Source organism: Cyanistes caeruleus, chromosome 3, assembly GCF_971803275.1.
Source record: "Cyanistes caeruleus chromosome 3, bCyaCae1.hap1.1, whole genome shotgun sequence".
NCBI classification, from domain to species: Eukaryota; Metazoa; Chordata; class Aves; order Passeriformes; family Paridae; genus Cyanistes; species Cyanistes caeruleus.
In genome coordinates this window covers 60,888,500-60,914,199 of record NC_141703.1, presented here as the reverse complement: position 1 = coordinate 60,914,199, position 25,700 = coordinate 60,888,500, and the positions used below count along the sequence as shown (strand labels likewise).

At 39.0% G+C, this 25,700-nt stretch overlaps 1 protein-coding gene across 2 annotated transcripts in view; it reads right to left on the bottom strand.

The window, feature by feature from the left end:
* COG3 (component of oligomeric golgi complex 3) overlaps nucleotides 1-25,692 on the bottom strand; it is a 31,451-nt gene extending 5,759 nt beyond the window's left edge. Inside the window, exons 1-19 of one of the 2 annotated variants that reach the window (XM_086881251.1) lie at nucleotides 24,619-25,692; nucleotides 22,586-22,732; nucleotides 22,018-22,079; nucleotides 20,204-20,369; nucleotides 19,363-19,437; nucleotides 19,149-19,241; nucleotides 18,740-18,865; nucleotides 16,438-16,518; nucleotides 16,178-16,221; nucleotides 15,849-15,975; nucleotides 15,251-15,342; nucleotides 12,587-12,726; nucleotides 11,179-11,339; nucleotides 8,880-8,985; nucleotides 6,859-6,983; nucleotides 5,149-5,238; nucleotides 3,534-3,654; nucleotides 1,168-1,256; nucleotides 937-1,071 (exon numbers count right to left, since the gene is read on the bottom strand). In XM_086881251.1, coding sequence (XP_086737377.1) covers nucleotides 937-1,071; nucleotides 1,168-1,256; nucleotides 3,534-3,654; nucleotides 5,149-5,238; nucleotides 6,859-6,983; nucleotides 8,880-8,985; nucleotides 11,179-11,339; nucleotides 12,587-12,726; nucleotides 15,251-15,342; nucleotides 15,849-15,975; nucleotides 16,178-16,221; nucleotides 16,438-16,518; nucleotides 18,740-18,865; nucleotides 19,149-19,241; nucleotides 19,363-19,437; nucleotides 20,204-20,369; nucleotides 22,018-22,079; nucleotides 22,586-22,732; nucleotides 24,619-24,786 — 2,148 coding nt within the window. In that variant the 5' untranslated portion in view covers nucleotides 24,787-25,692. Of the gene's footprint in view, nucleotides 1-936; nucleotides 1,072-1,167; nucleotides 1,257-3,320; nucleotides 3,403-3,533; nucleotides 3,655-5,148; nucleotides 5,239-6,858; nucleotides 6,984-8,879; nucleotides 8,986-11,178; nucleotides 11,340-12,586; nucleotides 12,727-15,250; nucleotides 15,343-15,848; nucleotides 15,976-16,177; nucleotides 16,222-16,437; nucleotides 16,519-18,739; nucleotides 18,866-19,148; nucleotides 19,242-19,362; nucleotides 19,438-20,203; nucleotides 20,370-22,017; nucleotides 22,080-22,585; nucleotides 22,733-24,618 lie in introns of those variants that run through there. The other variant, XM_086881252.1, reaches the window with a different exon arrangement.
* Between the last annotated feature and the right edge of the window lie 8 nt (nucleotides 25,693-25,700).

Below are 25,700 nucleotides of genomic sequence, written 5' to 3'. Positions count from 1 at the left end.
TGACCAAGTAAAAATTGCACAACTCTCTTAGATACCACTGTGTACAGAATCTTCACTGCTCTGTCTCCTCTACGACCTGACTTAACAACACACAGGGGAAGCAGCTTGACAGAAATGCAATTCAAAATTACAACCCTGATCAATTCTTGAAAGTAAAATTCAAAATGGGATTAAATTTACAAAGATGCTTAGGCACCTAAGGATACAAAACCTCAAAAGAGATTTATCCTTAAGCAGCTTAGTGAAACTCCCCAGATTCCAAATGAATCATTGAGATCACTCAGACAATCTATCAATCTCACCAGTTACCCATCTATACTTTACGCATGCCACTGACCCCTACCCCAGCATGATGGGCATGAGTAAATTTAATACTGTAATCTTCTAAATTCTAAAAAAACAGAAGCTGGGATATCTGCAGTCCATGCAATGCTGTAGCCCCAGTTGCTGAGAGGTCATGTCACTTACCCTCAGGACCTAAGGTTCAGAATAGATCCTACTGTGAGGCTTTTTCAAGGTACCTAGAAATCCTGACCTCTAGAGCAGGTTTCTAGAAAGAAATTATAAGATATCTAATGCTCTAAGATCTCCCTCAAGAACACACATGACCCAAGGGTGATTTTGAAGACTTACAAATGCAGTCAAAAGTAATTTCTGCAAAAAGAAAAGCTCCTACCACACACCTGTTAAAATTCAAGGAAAAATTAAAGCTTCTTGATCAAAGAACACAAGGGTTGCTTTTAAAAACAATGACATGTTACTTTAACTCATTAATCTCAAAAATGCCTGGAAAATTGCTGTTGGAACTTAAAGGAAATCACATTATCTTCAGCTAATCACATAGCACTAGCAGCTTGTCATATACCCCATTTAAATACCAATTCCCTTATCCTACCAGTATTTCAGTTAGGTTAGCAAACATACACACATTTGTACCTTTGTCATGAACTCCTCCAGCTGTTCTATAAACTGTTTGGTTTGCTGCTGAATAAACTGCTCACAAGCTGATTTCAGATGACGATCTACGTCTTTCTTGGAGTCAATATAATGTTCTCTGATTTCTGGAGTACCCTTGAACAGAGAACGACAATTCTCTTCTTTTACTTGCCAGAGATCACCACACACTTACATGACCCAATTTTTCTTAATGCAATAAGACTGCATTACCTCCAGTAAGAACTGTATCAAGGCGTTGTTGCTGTTTAGTCTAAAAAATCTTGAAACTGCCTTAGGATTCAGGATTTTAAATGCTGCATCTGTGAATCAGAAAGTCACTCACACTGTAAGTCAATGCCACTCAGCTCCAGAATCTACAAACTCTAATCACTTATTTATGCATAAAAAATGGCCCAGCATGAATGATTATGACTGTAACATTAATGATTCTAGCACTGCTGGGGGTGGATGCACAAGCACAAAAGCACACAAGGCTTAATTCACTCCTTTTCAATGGCACCTATGATACACCTAGACCTAACAGTTGCACAGTCTTAACAGATAAACACATTACAGGAAACTAACAAGTCGCTGATATTATCTGCAGTTGAAAATTGTGCAGCATGAAAATTGTGTGAGCTCTCCTCTTCTTGTTACTGTATCTTCTAGTGGAAGACCTTTACATGTGGAAGCTAGTTAAGCATTTACAAACAATATACAAAATTTTGCACACATTGCCTGGGAAAGCCAACTATAGTTGCATGAAATAACTTTGAATTGGCACTTTTTTTTCCTCTAATTAGCTGTTATAGTTAGGACTAAACAACAAAACAACAAGGTTGAAATAAATTCATGTTTATATTCTCTACAGAAGTCTCAAGAATGAAAAGCAATAATGTCTGTAATTAACACAAGATACTGAAATTACACCTATAGTCCTAACAGGTTGCTGTCAAGATGAAATCTAGCTAAATTGGGAAAAAGAAAATTATTAGTTGCAGTATAGCTTTTTACCCTACTGTCAGCCATTTATCATCCTACACACCCATCTGCTTTTTTTTTTTTTAATTTCAAAAGAAATTCTGCACTCTATATAAAACAGGGGGAGGAAAAAAAGACATAAGAGTAAAAGAAATGCTCTTTGAGGCATTAAATAAACAGAGAATACCAAATATACAGGTTTGTAGTTATTGCACTGAACTAAGAATCTGCACTCCTATGCAGTGAAAGGTGAACACAGAGCAAGACTATTTCTGTTCTCTGAATTTTTTACCAGCAATTTGAGAAACCCCAAAATTTCACAAATTCTTGATTAGAAGATTATGAGCTAGTCCTTTTTCCCACTGAATATTTCAGTTCCATGAACCTTAACATTATACTACTTCAAAGAAATGGGGCAAACACATGACTTTTAGAGTAAGCAGTATCACTTCATCTGTAAATACCAAATAAAAACTTAAACTTGTGTGCAGCAAGTTTGGCTAGAACACAGAAACACTATTAGCCGTGTTATTCTTCTTCTACAACTCATCCCAAACATAAAAGCCCTACTGGCCTATGCTAAACCACAGTAAGAATTAAGCACAACATACATCTTTTCAATACCACTGCCACCACCAGCCAATATAAAGAATTTTTCATTACTTACCACTATCACCTGCAAAGCACTGGCTGGCACAAAAATTTATTCCATTAAATGAAGATGGAGAACAAATTTGTGTGTCAGCCAGGGCAAGACACCAAAAGGATGTATTTGCCCTTTACCCTCCAGTCAACTAGAAACCACTCAACAGGTAGGAGGTTTCATTGATGTTCAAATGCAACAAGTGAAATGGTTAGTGTAAGAAATGCTTGCTTCAGAGTAAAGACTGCAGCATATTAGCAGGAAAGAGAAGTTATTTCTTCAGCTCTTACTTCTGGAATGAAAGGAGAGAAACTTGACATGCTTCCAACAATTTTTCCCATTATCCTTACAACTTGGAAAGTGTATGACAGTTCAATTTTGTATTGAGAGCTTTTTTCCTGAATTTTACAAAGGAACAATAGTACAATTTCAAAAACCATGAACATGGCCACTACTTCTATTTTCTTACAAGAGAGATGATTCCTACATAATACCAACATTGTTTACTGAACTTGCAAAATAAGAAATCCTTCTCTAATCAAAAACCTCACAGAAAGGTCCAGGAAATCTTAATTTCCTTTTGCTAAGTTGGCTACGTATTGTTAGATGCACCTGGTAAGCAGCAGTAAGGAAAGATAGTCCTTTAACAAGTCAGAAAAGAGGAAAGACATCTCTGTGCAATAGATCTGTAGACTACTTAGCTGCTCTTAAAAAAGACTGGACAAATGAGTTAGGTCAGCAGTGAAAGCAGGCAAACGCATTTCATACAAAAATAAAGAATTTATTAGACACATCTTGAATTGCCTTGAGTAGGAGAATGGTTTTGGGTTTTTTCAGAGAAGCTAGAAACAAAGCAAGAGATTAGAAAAAGCACACAGGTCATTGCAAATGAACATAAAATAAACCCAAAACTTTTGCTGGCACAGAGGGAGGACAATCCCATCCCATTTTGTAGCCAGCAACTGTTTAGTACCTCTAGTTTTCTTAAGGTCCAGGGAAATCTCCTTAATGGTGAAATCTGTGTGGAAAGGAGCAATTTGTTCACGAAGAATCAGAAGGTGTTTTATTAAGAAAAGCTGTCCATCAACCTGGGTCTACAGCACAAAAAAAAGAATATGCATTACACGTAAAAAATAAACCCCAAACAATTAAATGAAGAGCAAAGTTTCAACGTTTCCACTTTTATTAGTTAACAAGCTTTTTCCATTAGCCTGTAGAGTCATTAATTACACTCTGAGATCAACAAATCCCACTTCTGTACTATTCCTAATACACTGCACTATGGAAGCAGATTTTATTCCCATTTCTTAGAAGAATTAGATTATACAGCCATATTACTAAATGTCCTCATTAAGTAAAGATATCCACTATTTGAAAGATAAAAATTTATTCTTCTTCAGAGAGAGGAATTATTTCATGTAATTCATATAAAGTTGAAAAACATGAGGTTCTAAATTTGTTTTCATCATGACAATGACTAAAAAAAGCTAATGTTCCTGTAATAACCTTGATTAACTGTGCTTTTCTGCAAAGGTCTTACAACACATTTTTCTCATGTCATTAAACACAAAGCTTAGTTAATTTCTAAACAGTACAGCAAAGATACAAAGAGTAAAAGAAGGCCAAGATCACACCATCAAAATGATCATCTTTGTACTGCTTGTTATTTTAGCTACATGCTTTACACTGTGTGCAGGTTTTAATCTTTAAAGTTCATGGCTCATTGACACAAAACAAGGACTCTAGAATTCAAATTCGCTTTTGCAAGCTGGAAGAGACCTTTCCTTGATATGATGTTAAATAAAACAGAAAAGGAGAAACCAGATTTAAATCTGCAATTTCAAGAAACAGAAATTTCACTAAAAATGAGTGGTGGAAAGGGCTTCTTGAGTAGTTTGGGTTTGTTTGTTCATTTCCAATCACAACCAGAACCTTTTTCATTACTAAATATTTACCACTTATAAAAATCCAACAGTTTTAGCCTACTAAGATTTTTTATTTTTTTTAGTTCACTTCCTGGCTGTTAGGAATTCACAAATTACTACAGGATTTAAATGAATTGTGACAGGAAAAAGAAAGTTTACTCCAACTACTTAAACACAATTGAAGTTTAAATGACTTGATGCATTGAATTCTGAGCAACACACGAGATCAAATCTTTTCATAATACAATTCTGAGCAGAGAATACTTAAAATTTCTTCCTAGTAAATATAATACAGAAAGATTTTTGAAAATGCAAATAATGAAGGCAGAGAAAAAAAGAATAAATAAATACAGAGAGCAAAGTCCTCTTGCAGAAATTTCTCTTTAGGCATCACTTTACTGAATTCCTATGAGTTAGAGCAGCCTGTAAACACGATTGCTATGATCTGTATTCCACCTTTTCAGACAGGCTAGCATGTGAATCATTATCTTTGCCCCGCAATACATTAACCATAACTAAGAACCGGGAAATCCATCAGTCTCTGAGGGCAGAGCAACATGTTTTGACTGAGATTTTAACAGAATTCTGAACCACTGCTTCGTGACTTTAGACATACAAGGGGCTGGGGGCTGTGGGAATCATAGCCAAAGCACAGATTCTGACCTTATTTTTGCTGATGGAATCAGCAGCTCCCAGCAGTGACTGGATGCAGGCAGATAAGGCCTCTTGCGATAATCCCTGAAACACTGCCCTCTGCAGGGAAGAGGAAATCAGACCAACAAAAGAGGTTTTAGCAAAGCTTAGGCAGAATTTTAAGAGTTGCACTTTGTGAGCAATGTGTTTACCAGTTTATAAAACTCCGTATTAACTAGCTACATACATGTTGGCTAAATGCAGTGACGCAGGACAGAACACTCACATACAAAAGCTTGCTACAAGCACTCAGGCTGTATGCAAGTACCCACACAAGCATGCCCTGCTCACCCTGCAGCTCTGAATTGGCACCTGGGTAGCAACACAGTCAGTGACACCTCACACATTCAGAGCCAACAGCATGAATGGTGTGTGCTGGGTAACCTGACCAGACACCTCTTTGTATGTCAGGGCAACTACCTGTGCGTGCAAGCCTCATCTGCAATAGACACGAGATCATTTGAGTGAGCTTAACCTCAGGCAGACTCAAATTACCTCACATTTGTGACAGCTTAGTAAACAAACATGACAGCTGCCATGGCCCAGGGGACACAGAGCAAGTCCTTAAGTGGCAGCAATATGATCCTACAGCTGAGCCAGTCATAGGAACACAGCTTGCCCCCACCAGCACTGCAACAGAGCACAGGAGAGCCCTGACTGCCCCAGACTCGCCAGCTCCACTGAATTCATGTCTTCCCTACCTACTGCCTGCGCAGGCAAGGGCTACTAGTTCTTGCTACAGTGTCTCAGGGGAAAACTAAATTAACCTCTGTGCAGACACACAGTAAATGAGCCTTGTGAACAATGCAGAAATCACCTCATTTACAAAGGTCTAGCTGAAAACAAGGGGAAATATTCATCTATCTTTAGCAGGATTGACATTTTAAGCAATAAAGCATTAGCATTTTCCAGCTTCTTTTTTAGCAATAGCATCTTGGCAGGAATTTCATGTAACACCCACCAAAGATATTTTTAAGTCCATTAAATGTATCTAATAAAGATACAACACAGGCAGAAAAGCAGAAATACTTGCATTAGTCTCCTCAGTGACTTATCAGCTTTATATGCTGTTAAGTGAGCAACACAAAACAGATTCTAATGGGAAAGTCTTAAAATATGTGTTAAGTAAGCACTGCTTTTGTTTCTGCTAGACATGAAGATTTCCACTGTTATAAACTTTGGAAATGGGTTTCTGTTTTGAAACATGAAGAGATGCACCACAAAAAAAAATTTCACAATGTTTTCAAAATGTAGAAGTAGTAGAGTCACCATTTTTGAGACCAGAGACATCACACAAACACATTCATTCAGTAATTTCAGCAATAAAATCAGTCCCTGTAATTGACCCAGAACTTTCTATTTTTAATTGTCCTATTCACTCCTCAGCTTTGGTGAGACCAGTATCTTGAACATCAGACACTAAATTATTTCTCTAACGGCAAAAGCAATAGATGTATAAATCAGTGTCATTTTTCTAGTTCTACAAATATAAAACTGTCTTGGAAATGATGACCTAAATTTGTCAGTTCCCTTGTTTTACACAAAGATAGCAGCAGAAGGACCAAGAGGTTAGAGGCCAGTAACTGTCCACTCCTAGTTTATATTAAAATATTTAGACATGGTGCTCCCCACACTTTATAACTTCACCTAAATAAATTAGAAAAATAAATTTTTGCATACATCTATACATCTGTAGAGTTTTGAGAGACACACTAGAGTCCTTCTGACAGTAGGATACCACATTCCATGCAGATCTGCAGGTGAAATCGTGCTCTGATGCCTGGGATTAAGGGATTCCGCTGAACCTGTTTAAAAGTAAATACACACATGAAAAATTTGCCCATCTGTCCTTTCAACTAAAGGAGACTGTAATATCAACCGCATTTTATACTCTCTACACAGAAATATGACATTTTATTTTACCCAAACAGGTTAATTATTTTTTCCTTCTGAGCAGGTCAGTACTAGATTTCTGATGTGAAGAAAGCACAAGCCTGTGAAAGACATGAATTTGCTTTCAGGGGTGGCCCAGCTCGACCTTTTTTAATGAGTTAGTTTTACAGGCAGGTCTCCAATGGCACACACCTTTCACTCAACTAAACAGCTGAAATGATCAAACAGTTGATGAAAAAAGAATAGCATAGGAGAAAAGAGGAAAAATAAATGGTTAGAGATCACAGAATTACAGGAAATGCTTAGAAAAAAAAAGGAAAAAAAAAATCTATTTTATTTCTTCATGCTTTTCTTTCTGCTGGGGATAATCCTACATAGATTATACAGTTGCAGAAAACATAGGGTTTAAACATAATTTTAATAATTGTAAAAATAACGGCAAAACCAATTTTGTGATGAGGTTGTTATAAACATAAAAAAGTTCTCCTCCTGGGTAACCTTCTTAATAATTCTGTATGCTCAAAATAGATTTTCACAACACCTAACAGACAGAAGTCTGCTTACATTTTCATTGTCCCTAAATCAAGCTGGGAAACAGCTGAGTCAATAACATCAGAACCAACCAATAGCATCAAATACCAACCATTTAAAAAAAGTAAAATTTTTATAGTTTTACAACTATATATATATATATATATATATATACTGATGGAAAATGCACTTGTGTTTATGTGATCAGCACAGAAATCATCTGAAATAATCCAGTAATATCTTTCTACCTTTTGCAACTATAAATTTATCGTCACAGTAATTAGGAAGCCTGTAAAATCTTATGCTATCAGTTTGAGGTTCCTAGGCCATTTATTAGTCACTCCAGCTACTCCTCCAGGTACTGAAATGAGAGAGGCACCTCTGAAGGGCAAATAATACCAATTATCTCAGACACATATCTTCAAATTATACCATATAGGTTCCCTCCATTTCCTGTGTGCATGTGAGATTTACAAGACTTGCAAGTTCCATACACCTGGGGTGAAGTATGATGAACTCAATGGGATTTGTGGAGGCCAGCTAGAAACACCTCTGCAGACCTTCCAAACCAAAAGCAAGAAACCACCATGTAATCAAAAGGAATACAAGAAACAAGTGATAAAGAGCTGAGAAAGATGCTGCTGGGGAAATAATACTGTACCACTCTGAACACTGATAAAATAAAAGGAGAAATTCTTCATGGATCTTCAACAGCAATTTAAAAATTTGTAACATTCAAATGACTGGCATCAGAACAGCCACATTTGATGAAATTTTTTTTTTGCAGTTTGCTGTAATTTACAGACACATAAGTCACATGTTTAAAATGTCAAGTCCTAAATTCTGAATTATTGTAAATATCTATAATTTAAGAGATGTAACTGACACATTAAATCACCTTTCTCAGCACAGCTGACAAACAGAAGCATCCCCAACTACACATCGTGATAGCAGGGATACTTTCCAGTGGAGAATACAAAGCTCAGGTTTATACTAAGCACAGCAGATGCTGTTGGCTGCAAAAGAAGTTGCTTCACATAATGGACTGCACTGGAAGCACAAAGAAATGGCACCAAAAGAACAAGATTAGGCTGTTTCTCATAAAAAATACAAAACTAAAACTTTGAGACAAAGTTCACCTCTCAAAATCGCTTATGAATTTGTCTAGCAAAATAACCCTTTAAGATACAAGCAAGTTTCTCACAGATGGTTCAAGTTAATGCTCACATCCCATGAGCTTTATGCATTAAACTGACAATATGAGATGCATTTCATACCAGATTTAACTAAGCTGCAGGACTCGGGATCTTCTAGCCGGACATCTGAAAATGAAGCTTCAGATGGCAGCTTCTTCTGTTCCTCTTTCAAACTCTGTGCAATTTGCTGCAAAGAAAGATACACAATAATATTTTAATATCACATAACACTACTTCACAGATAGAAGCATAATGAATTGCAAAGGAAATCAGCTACACTCAGCTTCCAGTGTTTCAAACACATTTAGAAGAAAAAGGCAGATGTTTCCAAAATAGTAGCAGAAATATTGCAATACAATAAAGATTCACAAATACATATCTGTGTAAAGCACTGTTCTTTCATTTTGCCTGTTTTACTGATCTCTCAGTAATGACCTATAAAGCTATCTAGAAAGGAAAGGTCAAAATAGGGTAACCCAGTTCCACACTTACTTGGATTTTAAACAGATCATTTTTGATGGCTTTATTTCCATAAATGATATGTGCAAATGGCCCAGAAGTACTCTCTAGTTTATTCCCTGCAGGAGTTCAACCAAAAGCTTTCTCCTAACATTACTCAACATTTCCACACTTCAACCTTTTCCACTGCTTGGTCTGCTTCAAAGCAACAAGAGGCAGCAAGAATGGGCAAAGAACTGCATTAATATCTGAGCAGAACAGCACAAGAAACACTTCTGCCCTGTGCTTTTAACATCTTAATAATTCATTTACTAAGACAGAAGGTCTCTCTAAATAGCAAAGTTTTGAGGTTTAAAAGCAATCAGTAGAAAAATGAATCTCAAAAGAGGCAAAAACTGATGTCTTACGAGGACATATGAAGAGCAGCATCATTTCTCAATTTGGCATGAACTTTCCCTTGCTTAGCTGAAAGGCCATAGGACCACTTTTAGAAAGTAAGGCCTCATACAGACCAAACATCAGAATCACTTGCCTGAAGATGTTTATTACTCCTTAAACTTTCAGTACAAACAGCATGTACTCAACAAACTCACTAGCTTCAGGGTTTAAAACCCTATGGACATCCCACAAAATTGCCAAAGTACAAACTATAGCAAAGTAAAAGCTTTAGATGTGTATAAAGACAATATCATAGCAACATGGGTTCACTACTGATAATTTTCTCACAGTGTTTTGTCTGTTGGCAGGCAAGAATTGAGCACAGGTACAGTTATACAATGTTAACTTCTTTCAGCCCACAGCAAAGTACATATTTTTTAGGAAGGCAGAGAGAAGAGAGAGAGAGAGAGAAGATAGATAAGACAGACAGACAGACAGACAGACATAGATAGATAGATAGATAGATAGATAGATAGATAGATAGATAGATTAATAGACAGACAGACAGATAGCTTCTGTATTTTTTATAAGGAATGTTCTGATTCTGAAGTCAAACAGCAGTTTCTCTGCCAATTGGTACCAGGTGGAACTAAGTCCTACAATTTTCTAAGCACCCCCAGCTATTCTGGCAGCTAGGTGCAAAGCAGAATATAGCAATAAAATTTGGATTTGCCAGTCCATGTTGGAAAGGCCAGTCTCAGTCACCTCAGTACTTTGACAGCTTGGGCCTGCCATTATAAAGTGAATGGCAATAGTTATTTGGAGCGGGATCTTAACTATGCTTTACTGCTTCCATGCAGTCCTCATGCAGTTGCAGCTTGTTCTAGTCAAAAACCCATTAAAGGTTTCTCACTGGGCATTTTTTTATTCCTGTGAGTTGTTTCATTCTGAAACTTTCATCAGTATAATATTAACCTTTTAAAGTAAGTAGAATTAGTTTGATACATTTCAACAGGAACATTGACTCAAAAGGCTTGGAATGACTAAAATAACAGCTAATAGTGATAAGAACTTGAAAAAGGCTTCTGGAAGCCATTGCTAACATGTTTAATCATTTAAAGCAAGTCTCCTCTCACACTGCCTGAGCACAGGGTACACACATGCCTACCAAAAGCCAGTTGACCAGTAATTCTGAAAACAAACTTGCAGCTAACTGTGACTGTCTAAAGCATCTCTTCAATTCCAGCTCAACTAGAAAATACATTGGGTAATACCTATAACTTATTAAGGTAAATAAAAGTTCAGAAGCTTCAAGTTTTGATAAAACTGTTAACTGTGAACTATTGCCACTGTCACTAAGTTTGACATAAAACTTTGACATCTAGTTTAGAGTCATAACTTAATCAGCAGGTGTCAATTTAAAAATGCCAGTAACCCTAAATACACCTAAGAGCAGGAAAACCCAAGCTGCAAAGCACCATACTGCACTACTGCATACACTGCATGTACAAAGTCAGGGAGAATGAAAAAGCTGAGGCTGTACCTCCATCATTTCCAGTTTGTCAGGATAGGCGAGATCTCCTGGTGCAGGCTTGTAGCCAGTGATGTCAGTCTGAATGTAAATATGTGTCCGATAGACAAGGCGCTCTTGTACATCTTCCAACATCTGCTTGACACCAGCCGCAAATGCACCCAGTTGTTCAGCTGACAAAGGCAAGACAAGGCACAAACTTGTTAATTACAAAACAAGATCACAGAAACACACGTTTGAAGTATCACATACAGGACTGTAAGAACCTGACTCGCTGTAGAGGGAGTCAGGCTGTTTTTGGAACAGTGGCATGCAGACAAATCTGTGACAAACAAGGAATTTACTCCATACTGCAGCTGGTTTGGCTCTCCAGATTTTCATTAGCCTATGAAAATGCAACCTCACACTGATGACATCAGATGCCTTGTTAGAATTAAGGGCTCTGCTTATTTCAGACCTGAGTACATTAAGTGGAATTTTGGTGGGAACAACAAAGCAAGGCGGCTTTGGTTCTATCACAACCAATACCCGTGGTGTGGCTGTTGGAAGGTGATAAAAACAGGTGAACCAAAGCATCAAACTTAAGAAACAAAGCTCACATCAAATGTAAGAATTATTGTATCAGCCCAAATTTAAGTAGTAGGAAGACACTTCTTATAATAAGCCAAAAGATTAAGTCAGCAAGTTTTTGCTCATTCCCAACAGTGTTGCAATTATACTTCCAGGAAAGTGAACAATTCTTCATGATTATTGGCACAGCTTCAGCGACAAAGAGCTACTCTGGGTGATATACCAGCTACCAAGGATGATTTCTGTTTATTGCCTGGTGCAATAAAGACTGTGAAAGGATTCCATTATGCACTGGTCATACTACAAAATGAGACACCAGGTCTGCTCACTCCCATGATACTTTGAGCTCTCCATACTTACAAAACTCCAAAATATACACTGCTACTTAACTCCTCTGCTGAAGTTACAATTTCTAGTCTGGGAAACATGACATTAAGGAGAATTGAAAAAAAAATCAGTTTGCATTCCTTCGTTTTATCCTCATTATGCAGAAAGCTCTACATGGATGATGCATTAGCAGGGCCAGGTGAAACAATTTGCTCATTTGAAAAGTTAATTTAAATCAACCCTGGTGCATGCATACACACTGGGTGGATGCTTGCTAGCATTTGTACAGTCCAGAGAAAACATGACTAATATCAGTATGTTACTTTAAATGATGCTATGAACAGACCCAAATATACAGAACTTCACTATAAATGAAAACACATAATTTTACACAAACCTGTCAAAGATGAGGTTAGGCTGAGATCCACTAGAAAGAAATAAGCATCTAAAATTTCTATGCAATTAAGTAATTTTGTCAGTTAAAAAAACACTTAAAAACGATCATCTTAAATCTATGAGTTACCATTGTTCTGTACATGATCCTCAAGCATCTCATTTTTGAGAATCCCACAGAGTTCAGAAAGTGTCTCTAAGTGAATGACATGGATGATCATTGGCCTCAGCACATCATACAATGAAAGACACAACTTCTCCAATAGTTCACTATGAAGGAAAAATAAAGCAAAATACTTTCAGGATCCCCCAAAAGCAAAAGAAAATTTTATCACAAACATAGATTATTTTGTGGCAAAGATTTTTGAAAGGAGGGTGAGAAAACAAGTGTCACAGAAGACTTCAGACAAGACTGTTTAAAACATAAGCCCACTATTTCCTACAAAGTAGGAAAAGTTTTCATTTTAAAAGATGTGGCATACCAATTGCTTAAAAATGGTGTTACAACTTTTAATTAATTTTAAAATAAAATTTTAAAAACCCAAATAGACTAAACAAAAAACCTACACACACCAACTCAACCTGTCACAAAGGGAAGATGCTGCAAAGTGGTTTACTTGGCTTCTGTGTCAAAAAATGCTCCTGCTGAGCTCAGAATCATAACCCAAATTTTCCCTTGAAAAAAGACTCATCTGATACCAAGTACTCAACAGTGTATTAGAATCAGAAACACACAAAGAGGGACGCAGGAGGAGAAGCTTGGTAATGTTTTCTGTAATAGCTACCAACACCTCAGAGCACACTTTCCAATCTAACAGAAGTTACAATATCAATGCAGTGACACACCAGATATCCCACTTAAATTTATTTTTTCTTTCATGTTCAAAGAGATGCATATATTGTTTAAAGACACCAACAGCACTCACTCTAGACATTTTTGCCATTCTCAATGCTCCCTTCACTAATCATATATTAGGCACTAATGCTATTGCCAGTACCTGAAAACTCAAGTAATTTCCCAATTAGAGATGGACATATAAACATCAAGAACACTGAAGTAATTGCATGTGATAAGGATACTGAATTTATTGCACAATTTATTTTTTTTTATTCACTAAGAATGTCTGTCAATAGGACAAGGATACTTCAGTTCCTCAGACAGGGAACAAAAATGCTCATGAAAAAATACTCAGAAGAAACATTTTGAATGCCTCTTCCTTTGCATCCTATAGCACTATAAGCAACTTGCTAAAAGAGTAACTCTCCATGTTAAAAGCAGAAACAAAAGAGAAAGTTTCACCAGCCTTATTATTAAATACAATTACTATACAATAATTGTTATTGAATACAATACTCAATGTAAGATCTCTACTCTTAGGTAAGAATAGGTAGAAATTGGGGTAAACTGTTATCTCTACATAGACACCTGGCTGTAATTTCTTCAGAGCAGCTTAGCATTGCAGAAAAGAAAATGTGGCTATGTATTATGCTTAGAGAAACCTAGTAATGTAGCTACTATCTGAAACATTTTTCTTAAAATATTTTTATTTATATAAATATATATTTATATATTTCTTAATATAAATATATTTATTTATATGTATTAATGTTTATTTAGTTCTTATGAAATTAGGTAGTTACATTCCATCAAAGTTAAAAAAAAAATCGGAAGTCTATTTTCATTCTTGGTGTGAATAGCCCTAGTGACAAAATTTCTGGCTGAACAACATTTTACACTGATTTCAAGTAGGGATATTTACTCCAGGGTTGCACTGAGATAGCTGAACTGATTCTTATCCAAATTTTTTTTGGTCACCTCAAAATCTGAGCATGCCCATAACTCAGATAATTGAGGCCACAATTCCTCAGAAAAGACTGGGCTTACTCTGGCACTGTGGTTTATCTCTAGTGAGGCTTTATGCAGTTTTGGTTTTCCTTTAGCTTTGAAGGATGGGGAGGGTTGCAGGCAGTCTTTTTTTCAGGTTACACATTTGTCCAACTCAAGCTGCACTCGATTTAAGACATTGCAACACTCAAAACCAGTGTCTCAGTTATATTAATAGGAATAAATTTTAGTTAGGAACTTTCTAGCACGAGAACGTGACCTACCCGAATTTCAAAATCAAGTACCATTACTAAAACATACCAGAAAACTGGAGGAGGGGCATAATCTATTCAACTGCATTAGTATTACAGGTCTGTTGCAAAAAAACTTAACAATACTTTACAATGCAATTACTGTGTGAAGCAACAACCTGTCCCTCTTTTCGGTTTAGACAGAGGAAACTGGGACACTGTTCTCGTCAGGCATCCACTACCCTGCCTTCTGTTCAGCCAAAATACAGGCAACATGCAAATATTCCTTGACAGTAAGGGCAGGTCATTAAATCCTTCTGGAAAAACAGCTGGAGTTCAGCAGCCTAATTTTGGACTGAGGCAAATGAAAGTACTTGTTCAACAGGCTGTGCAAAAGAGGCTGTACAAAAACAGCTGAGAGCTGTAAACTTCTATAGCTATTTTCAAAGAACCTGAGTATCTTTAAGTCTTTCAGACTATTTACAGAGCATTTTAACGATTATTTATGGAGAATGGGAGCTACCAAGCTTTTGCTTGAACAAAAAAGAAAACACAAGAACATCAATTTCTGACGCTTAGTGACTAAGCTGGTTTTTTATCTTACTAGTTCTTACCAAACCACTTGAACACAGCCCTGCTTGCCATATAGTATTGTCTGCTACATCACAACACATTAAACACAACATGCAGTAAAACAAAACCAGCATGTACCACCTACTCCAGTTTTGGTGTTGGTTTTGTGAAGAACTCATTGTAAAGCTGGTGTTCATCCTGGCATACATGGACCATAAAGGCACAACCACTTCGTACCTGTACTCAAAGAAATACAAATACTTGATTATTAAATTCTTTTCCTTGAATCAGTATCACAAGAGATATTACAGGTATTATTACTATATATCATGTATTGTGTTGTGATGATAACAGCTATGATTAAACTGAAGCTTTGTAAAATTCAAAAGTAACGAGACGAACTCTAAGACTATGAGCTGAAAAGAAGTTACTAGCCAAATAAAAAAGACAAATAAAAGCTCACTGCCAACTTCTGTCTCTTTTTTGTTTTTGAAATTTAAGTAACCATATTTTATGCTTCTTTTTTATCTTCCCCCTTCTGTGAGGTATGTAACAAAGTGGAGTTTTTACAGAAACAAAACATGTGTGGCTTGAAAATATTAGTAGAATGTTAATGATTCAAACTCACAGACAACAGTAACTATTCTCCATGTAAATGACTGAATGAAGTAAGTTCATTTTGCCTGGGAGAGAGGAAATTAAAACATAACAAAACCCACACAACACATGACTACTTTACCTACCAGAGCACAATGATCTCTATTATTCTGACTGGTTAATTCTGTAACAGTGCTAGCGATACTTGGACCGAGTAAAAGCTCCCGCTGGTCGAGGTAACATTGATGGATTTCATTGAGAACTTGCTGATATCTAATCAAGAAATTAAAACAGTAACTGCATCATTAGGATCATTTTCTGGCACACATTAAATGCATTCTAACACCCTCTTTAGGTCTATGTAATTTCAATTTTTAAAACTTTCTTTTAAACAAATAATGTGTTTAACAGTACTTAGACAAAAGCATTTTCAAAACTTAAAACAGTTGAAGATAAATTATGTAGACATACTCACTCTGGCATTTTCTCAGATCTTTGCTCTACTTGTTCAATAAGAGTCTACTCAAAAAAAAAAAAAAAAAGAGAAAGAAGTATTAACAATAAATTACTTTTTTTGTTGTAATTGGAAAAGAGTTTGTAGTATTTTTCCATGGATACAATATGCAATCTTTGGACATTCACACTTGCACAATATGCAATTCTTCCATTCGCACTAATAAATTCAAGCCTCGTTTTCATGACTTCATTTTTAAAAGTTAGTTACCAGCTACTTACCCTGACTTTGGGAGCAGCTGCTCGGAATTTCACATAAAACAACGTGAAGGCATTGTCAGAATTTGGCACAGCTGAAGGATCCTGAAAGAAGAGATGAGTAATTGATTAAAAAGCAAAATACTATACTTGGCTTCTAGTATATAATGGCTGAGTTAATTAGACTCTGAAACAGGGTATTGGTTCTTTATTCTTATGCTTCCAGTGGAACAGCTCTTTGCCACTTTTCACTAACAAAGGCATGCTAGTTTGAGAACTCAGTCAGATGGAAGAACAAAACCCAACCCAAAAGTTTCATCCAACAGCCTCTACAGAAAAAGGAACATTTTCAGTAATTATTACATTCTCAATTAAAGAAAACGATTTTCTCTAGACCTGCCAGAGTAGTACTGATTGTTGGTCTGTAACATTTAGTACTAAAATGGAACAAATTTCCCTTTTATCTGCTGGTCCCAAGGCAGAGAAGCTAAGTTCCAGCGTGTATTCAAGCTCCAAGCAGAATATCAAGTCTTCAGGCAGCTCCCCCTATGGCTCCCCAGCCCAGCAGGCCAGACAGCTTGAACTTGGATAAATACTAGCACTAACAAAGCACAGCAGAGACCCAATGTACACACCAAGCTTTTTTCCCCTTATCTCTACTGAAGCAAGACAGAAGAGATGGTCTTCTTTAGAAACATGATGGGGACAGCAAATCCACCATCCCCACCTTCTATTTTCATCCCTGTGAGCAACCTCATCATCCTTCTGTTACAAACATACATCAAAACCTCCACTCACATGTGTGCATCACCAAAGAACATCCAGATCTCTGTCCCTTTCCAGTCCTGACACTCTTACTCTGTTACAATAGGAAAACTCAACACTTGATCACAACTGAAAAACACTGGTCCAGTACTGCACTTCCAGCAGAAGGAGCAATTTGATTTTTCAAAGTTTATAAAATATCCACAAAATCCCCATGTACATGGAAAGGAAAAGGTCATCCGACTCTTAAAACACATATCCTTCCTGACTTAAAACTCCTAAGCAGCAATTCAAATCCAGAAATTAGGTTACACACTTCTTTCTGTAGACATGCTGATTATCAGAGATGGTCAGTTTTGTTTAAATTCAGCTCAGTCAGGGCAATCCATTGGCATCAAACCAAGTTACGATAGCTTTTCTTTTTCATAAAACCTAGTTTTGTATCCAAACACAGAAGATGTTCAATGCCACTTAACCAAGATCTTCACTGCAGGATTACCCTTTCATAAGCTTCCATGAACACTGCCTAGAATTCCCTTCTTTTAGGTGTGCCAGTTCTCAATTCTAGCATCCTTCAGTTTCACTGATTATCCCTCAGTACACCAAGTTTGCCTGTAATAGAACTGAGCACGAGGTACATAACAATTATTGGAGCAAGAATCAAAGTGCGTAGGAAGATACATTCCCCTCTCACTTCTGCTCTGCCAGAATATTGCAGCATGAGACTATCAACATTATAATGAGACCAAAAAACCTCCCTGCTCACATTTATGCCTAAATCTCACTGGAGTGAGGGGGAGTGAACACCTGGGACAGGGTGTCTCTTCCCTGGGACACTCTAGCATCATTGTCAACATTTTTAAATGAAACAAGAAGTACTGTCAAAACTAAATAGGAACCTGGCACAGCTGTTGTCTGCAGCTACACAAACCACTGCAGAATAAACGAACATTTACATGACCAAAAGCACCCAAGAAAATTTACTGGAACATAATAATAAAATGATCATGGCTTGAACTCAGAGTTGTGCTTTACAATTACCATCCTGTAACACCCAGTTCCTGTATATTTTTTTCAAGGATTCCCTTCAATCTCTCTGTCTCCAAAGCAAACCATCTCCAAAACAAAACACCACAGTACCTCTATTTCTCTTGTGTATCTTCCCCATTTGGCAACAGACCAAGAGCCAGTTCAGAGCTCCAGTGCACGCTCTGGCTCAGGAAAGCAAACTGTCTGGCCATCTGGTGTCTCTAACACAATCCTTCATCCATCCCTGGCCTTCACTCATTTACTGCTCACCTACTTCAATTCACCAACTTCGCCTCCTGCAATCATCCTTTACATCATTTTTTAATTATTACTGCTTTTAAATCTTTTGGATCACTAGGTCTCTGTCACATTTGGCTGAGTATTGGACAACCTACACAAACACCATAGCACTGACCTATTTTCACAAAAAACTGCTGACACATCCCACCCTCAAAAAATAAAAAGAGAACTGTGTGATGTTATAATAGACATTTCAGTACAGCTCCACTTCCCACTTACTGATTCACCTTACCCTTTTCATTAACTGGGTTGTGAGGTTCTGTAGTGTATTCACAGTGTATGTCTTGATAAGGTGCATAGCTTTAGAAAGGCATTGTTTAAACTTAGTTAAATATACAGGATAGTCTTTAAAATTTGGCTGAAAGAAAGAGAGAAAATCCATTTTAAATAGAAATAGTACATCAAAAGTTTATCAAAACTTAAAATACTCACGTAACTACCTACAAAACAAAAAGCAATGTTTTCCAAAAATTAAGCAGAATAACAAACATATTCAATCAAAATTTCCTAAGTCTATAAAGCACCATCTTTAACTTCTTTCTGTATTTGGCAGAGAAATTTTTTTCATGGAAAAAAAACCATTAAAAACTATGAACACATAGTTGTGACAATTTAACTAAAATTAATACAGAATGACTTACATGTGATGAAATATATGCAATACAATCATCAAGCTTAGCCAGCATGGGAATGAATCCTTCACTGTTCACAGACAGCGTAGGGGAATTCAATTTCTTTGGAAAACAAGACAAAGCATCATTGTAAGGAACCTAAGTACATTACTGTTGGTGACTAAGTTCAAAAGACTGGAACACTTTCGTTTTCTAAGACTACTAACAACAAAACAATACTTACAGTGTTGATGTTTTCCAGCTCATTAAAGTATGAAAGTTTCTGCTGGATGTTTTCAGCCAGGTCAACAAGTTCTGACTATTAAAAAAACAATAAATAAAAGAAAATCAGAAAATCATCAACCTAGCAAGTAGCTTAAGATATATATATATATATACACACAACTATATCATTAAGCCTCCCTTCCAGCTCTCAGCACATACCACTGTTAAACAGCTCCAAGTGACTTGCAACTAATTAAGTACAACAAAAGATGCAGAATACAGCAGTGCTCTCTTGCTCTCTTACCAGACACATTATTTTCAGTAGTGTATTTAAAATAATATATACTACAGGTTTGTCAGAATCTTGCACACAAACAGTAGAGCTGCCACCAGTATTATGAAGAATTGCAGAAATCCTGTATCTCAGGAATGGAGTCTTAAAAAGTTCTCACTTATCCAGTCTGACTATAAAAACAATATGTTCATTCTATCACTGCTGCAGCAGTTCATCAGGAAAAAGAAAGTATCTGGGAAATAAGCTCTCAACTTTAAGGATCTTGCACTAACCAGCTCAAAATACTTCTGCAAGCGATATGAATTATTAATTCCAATACAGTTTGCACTTGTCAGGACTCAGTTACAAAAGCTGCCCTCAGCTAGCTTTCTTCATTAAAGCATATCCTGAACTTTATACTGCAGAGCTTGACACCCCAGTTGCAGGTGAAACACACCCAAGAAATTAGGTCCAAAGCAAATGGATGGATTGTTACCACAGCTCACATGCTTTCCCAGCCCAAGAAAAATAAACTTTAATTTAAGATGCCTTAGCAGTTCCCAGCAATCCTTCCATCAAAGATTACCTGCTCTTTCAAAAGCTGTTCACAGGCCTCATGCAGCGTTCCTGTCTTTGTGGACACAAAAAGATACTGTTTTTGCAGTGACTCCAGGTGCTGAAGGGCACTATTCACATCATTCAAGATAGCATCACACTGATCCTGAAAGCCAGACAAGTAATCCCTCATCTGTCTAGAAAAAAAGAGAATCAACAGATAACAGAAATAAAACTTCCCTTTCTGTATTTGCAAATCCAGCTGCCTGCAGGGACACTGCCACCACTTTTCTCTCTCTAGGAATAAGAGATCACTTGCATCAAGCAAGAGTGCACAACAACCAGATGTTTCATCTCCTCAGAAATAACAGAGCTGAAGGGTCTGGAATGGTCACTCTATCTCCCTGACATTCCTCATAGCAAGCCTACCTAGAAAGGAGCAGCTTGCACCACAGCTGGTCTGGAGCATGTGAATTCTGTCTAAATGGGCAGCACAAACACAGTGACTTCTGCAAGCAGCCAAATTCCTTAGGCCTTGCTCCCAACTGGAGTGTAAATTTGGGTCTCTTCTATATAATTTTCAGTTTCCATTTAGAAATTGTTTTTCTCTCCTGAAGCAGCTGCAATTATCTAGAGGATTCAAAACTTACTGCAAGGACTGAAAGAGGCTTAGAAACAGATCTGGTGTTTGCTGTCACCAGATTTGCCTAAGGCTCAATGCAGACAAAATCTCTAAATGACAGCTGTTATGTCAAGCATTCAGTTTATCTAAAGCATATTAAAAATTAATTACTCTTGGATGTCAGCTAAAACTTCTGAGTTCTACTTTACCATTTAAAAAGCTGCAAATAAAACAATTCCCTGTATCCACATGCAACAGGCAAAGAACTTATTTATTTTCCTCCTGCACCTTTGGCCTCCTGCAGACAGTAGTCTGCTGACTAGTAGTGAAACCACTGTGCATCTTTGTTACACTTGAGCACCTGTGTGCACCATTATGAACATGTCAAGTGCAAGCCTGCTACTCCTTTTAGGTTCCTAATGATCAGATCACGGGATCAGTATATGCCTCACCCTCTGCTTTTAAGAAAAGTCATGACTGCATACATCAGAGCAAAAGAGAAAGAAGCAGCCCAAAGAAAAGCAGATGAAAAACAGAAGTGAGAATACAGCAGCATCTCTCTGTGGCCAAGGGCAAGTTTGTGAAGTCTCAAAACAGAAGCCAGTTTCCATAAAAGCCACCAGCTGATCTAGCTAAGCCTTTCAGCTGTACTTCAGACTCCCAAGAAGTAACTGTCAAAGTCAGTGGGAAGGGATTCTTCTGAGCCTGATGGGAAGTCAGTTACACAAAAACAGATGAGAATGGCAAGACTCAAAACTGAAGCTGAGCAAAGTGTCAAGGAATGCAGGGAATGCAGGTACCAAATGAGAAACACAGTCACTGGTGAGCCAAATGGTGAGGACAGAAATGACCACCACCCTCATCTTACACAGTCTCACCCTCAGAGGATGCCATTGCAACAGCAGCAGCAGCAATCGAAAAATCATAGGAAAGCTCTTAGATTGCCTTTGTCTACACCCCTTCTGTAAGCCAAAACTAATTTCCATCTGTCTAAATATACTGGGCAGTTCAGAAGGAAATCTGCACCCCCCTTTAACTGCTCTGTCACCTGGGCAATGGCCTTTGGGAGTCAGGCACACAGCTTTGGAAAGCTTCAGCTGCCCCAACACATTTCCCCACTCCCCACCAGCTGAATGTGAACGTGTGCTAACATTAATGGACAAGATGAAGTCCTTCAAGGGTGGAACTCCTTATAGTGAAAAGAACTGAGGAAGAGCACGTACCTATACTTGGCACCTTCATCTTGATCCATCTGTGTTTGCACCTGAGCAAACCAGGAGAAGAACTAGAAGAGATTTTATGGTGTGAACAATATAGATATCACATGCAATCAATTAAAAAAAAATCAAATCTATGATCTATGAAATGAAGATGAGCTTCTGTTTCAGAATTCAGTTATTGATCTAGGAAACAAATTCCTCACTGCGGGTCTCTTCCAAGTAAAATACTCCATTCTATTCCTTCACTGAGTTAAAATGGGAAAGACTGAATTTCATTGGGCTTTATTTGCACAAGAACAAGGGTATCACATTAGATAGTGGGGGTTGTTCTACTTCAAGACCAGCACCACTTTACTGAAGGCGTACCTTATTCTCACATTAGATTCCATTCCAAATGTAAAACGTACCTGTCACTTCAAAGCTAAGACTACATTGATGTTTTCCCCCCAAAGTTGTCCCTAATGCATCTTGAAAACAGCCCAAAAGATTTAGCAAACCCACCAAAAGCAAGACACACAGAAACTAACAGAATTCTCTGAAGATTACTGCATCTTGGAGGTCATTCACTTACCTGCTGTGCTGTTTCAATCCTTTCATCCTCCATCCCTAGTGTTGCAAATCCCTTCAAAAGGACATCCTCTGTGGATTCTGGCACCGCAGCTGTCAGCAGAACAGGCAGCGACTGGGATGTTAGGCTGCACAAGTCCTCAATGGGAAGCTGCTCACAAAACACCACAAACTTGGGTCAGATAACTCACTGAGCATTCGTATGTGCAGCTCAACTACAAAGCAATCCAAAGCAGTAAGATGAGAAAATTACAGGCATCTACTTCTGAAGAAAAAAATGCAACTGGCATTGTATCTATCAACATGATAATCACGGAATCATGAAGTTTAGAAAAAACACTGAGATCACTGAGTCCAGCCATTACACCAACAACTACAGATCCATACATTTAGAAACACCACACAGGAACCATCAAGATTTTTTGCCAGACATTTAAGGAAAATTCAAGACTGCTAACATAATTTATTCAGAAGACAAAGAATAGCTCTGCTGAACAGGAATTATTTTTTAGCCATAATTATTTTGTTTAAGTGAGAAAAATATGGAAAAAATTAACTTGAGATAAATTCTATTTAAGTATGTCCAGAGACTATTAATTAGCCTATATGGAAGAAATTAATTCAAGAAGACAAATAATGTTATATACACTTAACTAATATAATATCCTCTTTAATTACATGATGATGAACTGTATGTTTTCTGAGAACATCAGTAGGGTAAAACCAGAAAACTCTGTTTAACTACAAATTGGTATCTCTGTAGAAAACAACTCAGTAAAATATCCCCTGCCTGGTAATATTAATAATAAAAAGAACCATTAATAATAAAAAGAACCATCAGGATTTCAACTATTTGAGAAAAAAAGACATACATTGTCCAACTTCCACACACCTCTCTACCCTGCCCCTCCAAAACAGGGCTGAACCCAGCAGGGCTGCCAGGGTTTCTCTCATATCTAATACAGAGGGAAAGGTGAATCTATCAGAGCGCACTGTTTCAGGACAGCTGGGACACCACAGTCTCAGTTCCCTGAAGAACTCAATGTCTTGGCTTTGTTGTTGTCCCCACTGGAAAACAGAGTATCTGCCTTACTGCAAAGCTGGTTTAGATCCTTAAGAACGTCCTCTGATAACAGGACATCCTTCTACAATCACTTTGGATGCTTGCCACTATTTACTTTCTGTATACTGCTTACACAAAAAAAAAAAACAAGGAAGGATTAAATGAAACAGGTGCATTTGAGGAAAGAATTGCTCTACACTCTCCCTTTTGCAGTTCTGAGCTTTCACACTCTTGCTGAAGCAAGCTTTGTTGATTTTATGGCACTGTATCTTGCACTACCATCCTGTTTAAATACAAACGCCCTCCTGAAAAGTGAAGTTAGGAATGCGAGCATTCTGTTCCACCTCCCTTTGCAGACAAGGAAGTGTTCATAAATAATCACCTTGTCAGTGTTTGGAATTTTATACAGTGGAAGACCATGTTCCCTATGGTGCTGACAAATTATTAAGCTTTTTACCACTATTCCTGGCTTTCCTCAGTTCATTCGAGGAAACAGCTCGTACCAGGAAATAACGTTGGCGCCAGCAGCTCTGCATTGGTAAGGATCAACTTAAGAGGGCCAAAAGAATTAACTCCACGACTAAAGGTCCCAACTTCAAGAGGACAAATGCAGGCGGACTGAGGGAAGCAGCGAGGTCAGGCAGATAAAGCCCGTCGATTCTCAGGGGAAAGCTCCCACCGCTGCCTACAAACGCCTGCCAGCCAGGGCAGGCGGGCGGTGTGAGGCTCCTGGGGCAGGCTCCCGGAAGAGAGAGCTCTCCCGAGGGAGGGCGGCAGGCTGGGGACGCGGCTGTGGGCGCGACCCAGAACACAAATCGCTGCTTAGCCCCACGAAGACCGGGAGCGGCCGCGGCCCCGCAGGCCCAGCCGGTCCGGGCCGTCATCCCCGTCCGCCTGGCGACGTGGCACCGCGACCGGTCCCGCCCTCGCTCCCGCCTTCCGCCCCGCCGGGCCGGGCAGCGCCGCCGCCTCACCTCGGCAGGCACCGGCAGGTTCTCGGCCGCCGCCTTCAGCTCCAGCACCGAGTCGGTCTGGCGGTCGCTGAGCGGCGCGGTGGGCTGCGGGCGGCGGTCCCAGAGACTGAGGCGGTCCCGCACGTCCCTGCCCGCGGGCGGCGGCTCCGCGGGCGGCGGCTCCAGCATGCTGCCGGCAGCGGGACGGGCGGCCGGGCCGGGAGCGGCGCCGGGAGCGCGGCGGAACGCCGGGAGCGGGGCGGCGCTTCCGGGGGAGGCTCGGAGCGCGCCGCGCCGCGTCGCGTGGCAGCGGCGTCACGGGCACGGGGCAGAGAAGTGCGTCATGAGGGACGGACGGGCGGGATGGCGCCCCCTGGCGCCTGGGAGGAGCGCGGGCGGCGGCCCACAGGAGGTGTGCCCACAGGATCACGGACCCGTCGGGAGAAGGGCTCGCATCGTCGAGACCATCCCGTGACCGAACGTCAGCGTGTCCGCTAGACCATGGCACTGAGTGCCACGTCCAGTCATTCTTTAAACACCTCCAGGGACGGTGACTCCATCGCATGCCTGGGCGGCCCAGTCCATTGTCAAATGACCCTTTCTGAGAAGAAACTGCGCCTGGTGCCCAAACTAAACCTTCCCTGGTGCAGAACTGGAGGCTTTGTCCTCTCATCCCGTCGCTGTTTTTTAGGCTCAGGCTGTTTTAGAAGAGATAAGTTGCACCTGAGCCTCCTTTTCTCCAGGCTAAACAGCCCCAGGTCTCCCAGCTCCTCCTTACAGGCCTTGTGCTCCAGACCCTTCACCAGATCTGCTTCCCTCTCCTAGTCACACTCCAGCAATGCAATAAACTTCACGGAACTGTGGGGCCCAGAACTGGACAGAACACTTGAAACACAGTTTCATCAGTGCTGAGTAAAGGGGGCCAATCCCTCTCCTGCTGGCCACACTAGTGCCAACACAGGCCAGGATGCCATTGGCCTTCTTGGCCACCTGGGCACAGCTAGTTCACAGTCTGAACTAGACTGTTTTGTTGTCTTTGGGGCTTAGCAGTCAATTCCAGTCCATCTTGTCCAGCTAGCCCACTTCAGCTTCCCCACAGATTA